This window comes from Orycteropus afer, unplaced genomic scaffold (assembly GCF_000298275.1).
Source record: "Orycteropus afer afer isolate SDZICR_OR568_19922 unplaced genomic scaffold, OryAfe1.0 scaffold00387, whole genome shotgun sequence".
Classification (NCBI taxonomy): domain Eukaryota; kingdom Metazoa; phylum Chordata; class Mammalia; order Tubulidentata; family Orycteropodidae; genus Orycteropus; species Orycteropus afer.
In genome coordinates this window covers 1,759,756-1,766,978 of record NW_006921974.1, presented here as the reverse complement: position 1 = coordinate 1,766,978, position 7,223 = coordinate 1,759,756, and the positions used below count along the sequence as shown (strand labels likewise).

The 7,223-nt window shown below is 35.7% G+C and overlaps 1 protein-coding gene across 1 annotated transcript; it reads left to right on the top strand.

The window, feature by feature from the left end:
* Nucleotides 1–1,084: 1,084 nt before the first annotated feature.
* On the top strand, nucleotides 1,085–3,094 carry ZBTB33 (zinc finger and BTB domain containing 33). The gene has a single exon (XM_007953327.1). It carries the CDS (start codon nucleotides 1,085–1,087, stop codon nucleotides 3,092–3,094), a length of 2,010 nt encoding a protein of 669 aa, XP_007951518.1.
* The last annotated feature ends 4,129 nt before the right edge of the window (nucleotides 3,095–7,223 follow it).

Here is a 7,223-nt window from a genome sequence, read left to right as displayed (position 1 = left end):
CTTTTTTTGCACTTTTCTCGCTTCTGATGCTAGGAGACCGTTAGCTGCATCCTAGATGGCCGATTGAAAGCTTTTAAGACCCCAGTCACTACTCACCAATGTAGGATGTGGAACAAGGCTTTTATGTATTTCGTTGTGCCAATTGAGTCTGCTGTCCCCAAGTACTGTCTTTATGGGAGCAGATCACCAGGTGTTTTCTCCCCTCAGAGCTGCTGGTAGGTTTGAGCCATTGACCTTTCAGGTAGCAGCAGCTGAGTGCTTAACCATTGTGCCACCAGGACTCCTAAGATAAGACTGGTTGTTAAAAGTTAGAAAGAATATCTAGTTTGGACTCAGTTTTGCACATCCCAAGCTTTTCTGACAATTAATTTGTTTGCAGATGAAATAACTTCTATATATGCCTGATGAAGGTTTTTCTTAAATTTTTAAGAAAAGTAAAATTAACCTTGCAGATATTGTACTGAGTGAAATAAGTCTGTCACAAAAGGACAAAAATTGCATGATCCTACTTACATGGAATATCTAGAGTAGGCAAGGGTATAGAGATCAGAGTTCATTAGTGATTACCAGGGGCAGATGGGAGGGAAGGGGAAAAGAAGGCAGAAGGCTTAAGGGGACATTGAACTTCTGTTAAGGGTGATGGGAAAATTTAGGAATGGTTAAGGGTGATGGTTTAACAATGTGATGAACATAATGTCACTGAACTGTACATGTGAAAATTGTTAAAATGGCAAATGTTTAGTTACCTGTATATTTACCACAGTTTAAAAAATGACAACTCCTCCCCCTGCAAAAAAAGGTTAGCAATTAACTTGCAACTCTTGAGAATACCCAAAATTGAGGAATAAGAAAATTCTAATCTTTAAAAATTACTTAGTGCTGATGGGTCTATCTGAGTTTCAAAGGATGGTGACTATGGAAATTACTGTTTGAATCTGTAGAGCAGTTTAAAGCTTGTTATACCAACCTTCTGTTAAAACTTAAATAGATGTTGTGGCTTAGATTCTGAATGTTAAATACTTATGTTTTTCTTTCCTATTCTTGTCCCTCTCCTGACTCCTCTTTCTCCCTTTCTCATATAGGCATGGAGAGTAGAAAATTGATTTCTGCTACGGATACGCAATACTCTGGAAGTCTGCTTAACTCCTTGAATGAGCAACGTGGTCATGGACTCTTCTGTGATGTTACAGTTATTGTGGAAGACCGAAAATTCAGAGCCCACAGGAATATTCTTTCAGCTTCTAGTACATATTTCCATCAGCTTTTTGCAGTTGCTGGGCAAGTTGTTGAACTGAGCTTCATAAGAGCAGAGATCTTTGCAGAAATTCTCAATTATATCTATAGTTCTAAAATTGTCCGTGTTAGATCAGATTTACTTGATGAGTTAATTAAATCAGGGCAATTATTAGGAGTTAAATTTATAGCAGAGCTTGGTGTCCCATTGTCACAGGTTAAAAGCATCTCAGGTACAGTTCAGGATGGTAATGCAGAAACCTTAACTCCTGGTTCTAATGACAAAAACCTTGAAATACAAAAATCAAAAGATGAAGCTCAAGAAAATGGGACTACTATAATGCCTATTATAACAGAGTCTTTTTCCTTATCTGCTGAAGATTATGAAACAAAAAAGATCATTGTTACTGATTCAGATGATGATGATGATGATGTCATATTCTGCTCTGAGATTCTGCCTGCAAAAGAGACTTTGCCGAATAACAATGCACAGGTCCCGCCTAACCCAGGCTCTGTTGCTATTTCTGATGTTGCACCTTGTGCTAGCAATAACTCTCCCCCTTTAGCAAATATCACACCAACTCAGAAACTTCCTACTTCTGTGAATCAGGCAACTCTGAGCCAAACGCAAGGAAGCGAAAAAGTGCTTGTGTCTTCAGCCCCAGCACATTTGACTCCCAACATTATTTTGCTAAATCAGACACCACTTACTACACCACCAAATGTCAGTTCTTCACTTCCAAACCATATGTCTCCTTCAATCAATATACTTGTGCAGAATCAGCAGCCACCAAACAGTGCTGTTTTAACAGGAAATGAGGCCAATGAAGAGGAGGAAGAAGAAATTATAGATGATGATGATGACACTATTAGCTCGAGTCCAGACTCAGCAGTCAGTAATACATCTTTGGTCCCTCAGGCTGATATCCCCCAAAATACCACTTTCGATGGATCATTGATACAGAAGATGCCAATTCCTACACTTCTGCAAGAACCGCTTTCTAATTCTTTAAAAATTTCAGATATAATTACTAGAAACACTAATGATCCAGGTTTAGGATCAAAACATCTAATGGAGGGTCAGAAGATCATTACATTAGATACAGCTACTGAAATTGAAGGCTTGTCAACTGGTTGCAAGGTTTATGCAAATATTGGTGAAGATACTTATGACATAGTGATTCCTGTCAAAGATGACCCTGATGAAGGGGAGGCCAGACTTGAGAATGACATACCAAAAACATCTGGCAGTGAGACAGCAAACAAGCGTATGAAAGTAAAACACGATGATCATTATGAGTTAATAGTAGATGGAAGGGTCTATTATATCTGTATTGTGTGCAAAAGGTCATATGTCTGTCTGACTAGCTTGCGGAGACATTTTAACATTCATTCTTGGGAGAAGAAGTATCCATGCCGCTACTGTGAGAAGGTATTTCCTCTTGCAGAATATCGCACAAAGCATGAAATTCATCACACAGGGGAACGAAGGTATCAGTGTTTGGCCTGTGGCAAATCTTTCATCAACTATCAGTTTATGTCTTCGCACATAAAGTCAGTACATAGTCAAGATCCTTCTGGAGACGCCAAGCTTTATCGTTTACATCCATGCAGGTCATTACAGATCAGACAATATGCATACCTTTCTGATAGGTCAAGCACTATGCCTGTAATGAAGGATGATGGTGTTGGGTATAAGGTTGATGCTGGGAAAGAACCTCCAGTAGGGACCACATCTACTCAGAACAAGCCAATGACCTGGGATGATATTTTTAATCAGCAGGAAAACGATTCAATTTTTAAACAGAATGTAACAGATGGCAGTACTGAGTTTGAATTTATAATACCAGAATCTTATTGAACTCCTTTAAGATAACAGAAAGTTTTGCTTTAGATTAGGGGCAGTGGTTTCAGAAGACTGGTGAAACAAATTAAGGTGAAAAGTTAATTTGATCTGCCATGTCATCTGAAGGCAGTCTAGTTGGATTATTTGCTAATGCTTTTTAGAAGCACATTTTTCTGAAAGTTTGAGTAGAGATTAAGTTTGTCCCCACCTAAGTATCTTTGTTCATATAGTTAGCATTCAGCTCATTTAAAAGAGGCGGGGAAAACAACAAAACAAAGAAAAAGCTTGGAGAGATAGTTTTCTGAATAGAATTTGAAGCAGTCTGAATGTTCTTTGAAAATAACTGGAGTTACTAGCATACCCTAGTATCTTACAACTTTCCTCTTCCAGGTTAGCACTTTACTGCTGAATTCTCAATTTTGTTAACATTGAGACTATAAATGTGTGTTGTGTCTTGTATATGGCATAAAAAGTAAACAAGAACTTCTAAAGTTGTTCTGGAAAATTTCAGAATAACTCTCCACTTGGTTGTGTATTCTGCTAGTCAAAATGGATAGCACTCTCCACCCCCTATATCCACACAAACCCACGAAAATGGCCATACAGACCTAGCTCTCATCTGAAGAATAAATTAGTTTTAGCTAATTAGAATTGAGTCTTGCTCTTATTGCCACCATCTGGAAAAGACTGTAGTGGCTGGACCACTATATGTCTTTGCAGTGTAGCTTCAGGGTGGGGGACACTGATGGAGAAACATCTCCATAATGCAGACAGGAAGAGATGAAAAATTCTGTTGCATTTATTTTGACTTCTGTACTCTTACATGACAGAGACAGTGGAATTGAATAGAGATTTCCTTTTTGCTCACTATAGTTAAAATATTCCTGTGAACAATTTCAAATTTTGAGCCTGAAAGCTACCAAATGAATATTTAAATAGGTATAAATCTTTATAAAGGGTAGATTCCAAAAAAAGAGATTGCTCCTACATATTTTGGGTGGGAGACTACTGGCATTTATTTTTAAATGTTCATATTACTTAGAATCTCCAGTAGGAAATTTTCATTTGACATAGTTGAATCAGTGACCTAGTATTTTCCTTTCAGCAAGACCATTTAGGTTTTACCCCCTCTAAAATCAGCTCCATTCCATTTGCAAATTGCTGCAATATTATAGCACTCTGAAAGTACACACGAACTGTATAGGCTTGTTGATTCACATTTAGCTGGAGAACAATAAATATCATCTTTCTTCCTTTTAAAGTGGCACATATATAAACACTTGGGAAATAAAATCGAAACTTAAAATTGTGCTAGTACTGAAAGTGAGCGGATTGGAACAAATATATAGCCTAGCATTTATAACAGAATTGTTAAGCTGTAAATGATGTTTTTGCAAAGGAAAATAATTAATAGATACTGAAAAAGATTGTGCATATAGTTATAGTCATTTGTAACTTTAAGTATTAACATAGGTGTTTTCTTTGTCCTAGTCATGTATTTTTAAAAATAGCCTATTTCTTGACTTTGAACCTAAAGCTTTAATCATAATTTCTTACGCATATGTTTTTCTTCTGATGGTAAGCTACATTTGTAGATAATGGTTTCAGTGCTTCTTGAGTTGGCAACTGAGAGTTCAGGCATCAGTATTTGCAGTAATATAAGGAGAAAGAAAAAAAATAATCCTTTGCTTACCAAGGGGTAGAGTGATGTGCATCTGTTTTCTCTTCTGTGAGTCCAAGTGTTCAAACCATTTTGTAAACTAACCCTTGGAAATTTTGAAATTAGCTTATGACTTAAGACTCTGTGATCTCTGGACTCACAATAGCTATTTCCTTTATGTGTAGATATTGAGAACATTACTCTGACTGTAGGTTGCACTCTGAAATGTTTTCAGTGGAGATTTGTTTGAGTTTTCATTAATACTGTTTCACCATTTAAACATAATTACTTCTACAAGTGTGAACGATCTGATGCCAGCAGAGCTTCCAGACCTTTCAGACTTAACTGCTAGATAAATTAGTTTGTCATGATAAAATTTGGTAGTTTCTTCTAGCCTATATGACAAACTGGAAATTAGTTTCTTAAGGGAAAACTATCCATTCAATAATAAGAATATAATCATTGGCTGCTGCTGTGCTATATGTAAATTCTGAATATTTAAACTCTGCCTACTGAAGGTATTTTCTAGGTTTTTTTTTTTTTTTAAGGGGAAATGCAAAATTAACCTTAAATTGTATTTTTGCCAGATGACTTGCATGTGTCTCAGGGTCTTCAGTTTTCTTAGGACAAGTTTCCATATCCAAACTCCTTTGGGGCTCAAACCCTTCACTCTCAGTATTTATTGGGTTGGAAATCTATAGCAAGACTGTTTAAAATTTATCATGAGGTTCTTATATTTTATATTTAGCTTTCTGGCTGTTGAACTTCCTTTTCCTTTCAGGTTGGCTTCAAATTTGCTCCTATGCTAAATTACCTGTAAATATTCTGGAGAGGACCTGTTTGAAATAGTAATTTGTTGAATGACAAAATGAAAATGGTCAAACTAAGCAAAACTTTTTAAAACGCCACAGCAATCTTGCAAGACTAACTTTAAAATATGTTTTAAGTGATCATTATGATTTTGGTGGTAAAGGTCCTCCACATACAGCCACACTAAGGAACGGATGCTACATTTTTTTCCATTGTACCAAAAAGCAAACAAATGGGCAAATTGATCAAGGTATTTTGTATTCTAAGCATGCATAATCTAAATCTAAAGAGTCAACTGCTAATTCAACAATACTGGCTTCCTCAGCTCTGTCAGTCATATGAAACTGTTCATTTTCCCCAATACTGTAATGTTCATACTTGTACAGTCTTCCCTGTCATGACTTTTAAGTTCTCCTTTTCAAAAACCGTTAACTGCTATAGTTCTTAGAGCTTCTTATGGCAAAAATAAAAATGTTTTAATTCTCATTTTTGAGTGTATTTTTTATAAGATTATCATCTTCCAGAAACTGTATAGTCTCTTATATTCTATTGCTTTTCAATTGTGGCAGGATATTGGAGCTGTATTTCTGATGCCAGCATGACAGAATTTCCCATTAGGTTTTGTATATAGTCGACCATGTCCCATTGTATCTTGACCCATAATAGATGAAAGTGAGTGAGCTGCTGTCAGTTGCTTGAGGGAGTTTGCGAAACTTTTGTAGATGCCAAGAGAACACGTTTAAGTGGATAAGGAGGATGATAGTTTTATTAATTTGAAACATCACAAAAGCATTCTGGGTTTCAAACGTGGCAGTGATACAGATTTTAAGCAACATCCAGTTTATACAGATTCTGGATTAAATATGTTTCATGCCCAGTTTAATACTTTAAAGCAGAATTAGGAATAAAGCAGTAAATATTACAAAAATGCAGTCAAGGTACATATTGGAAATACAAATTCCTTCATTACAGCAAATGTTTTGCAAAAAAGTAAAGCAGCAAATATTAATTTTTTCTGTGATAACATGCACTTTATATAGTTCAATGTAATAGAAAAAGAAGCTGCTAAAATTAAGTGTTACAAAATCTATACTGTTTCAAGTTATTTTGTAAAGTAAGAAAAATACATAGAAATGAGTCATAGAATCTTAACACTTTAAGAAATGTGATCAATGGATATACTGTGTAATGGTGCCTTTTTAAAAATAAAATACTCAAGACACATTGACTAAAGCAAAAGGTAAAATGTAAATGCAAAAAAATTTCATTGAGAATACAAGTTGATATTTGTATAGTGAGTCAGTTGGTTTTCAGTCCCTATTTGAAATCCAGTAGAATTTTAATATACTCAAAACTTTAGAAAATAACAGTAATTTGTATAATGCAAAAGGATGATAGTTTTTTTTTAGGATTTGAGATCTGAATGAAACAACATTCATAATGCTGAAAGTTAAACTCAGTGTTCTGCAAACATTTACTGTGAACAATGAATGCACTTCTCGTGCCTTGATTCTTGATGGCTGGGTGGCTTCAAGGTAAATGGGAGCACCAGCATTTGTCTGCTACCTCTAATCCATCAAGTTGGGAGGTAGCAAAATTGGCTGAAAATTTTTCCAGTATGCATTCTGTGTTTGCAGAACTGCTTAATTAGATACCCTCCATAGCCCCTGTATT

Coding starts and splice junctions, on each gene's coding strand:
- ZBTB33 (XM_007953327.1), top strand. CDS start 1,085: ATGGAGAGTAGAAAATTGATTTCTGCTACGGATACGCAATACTCTGGA.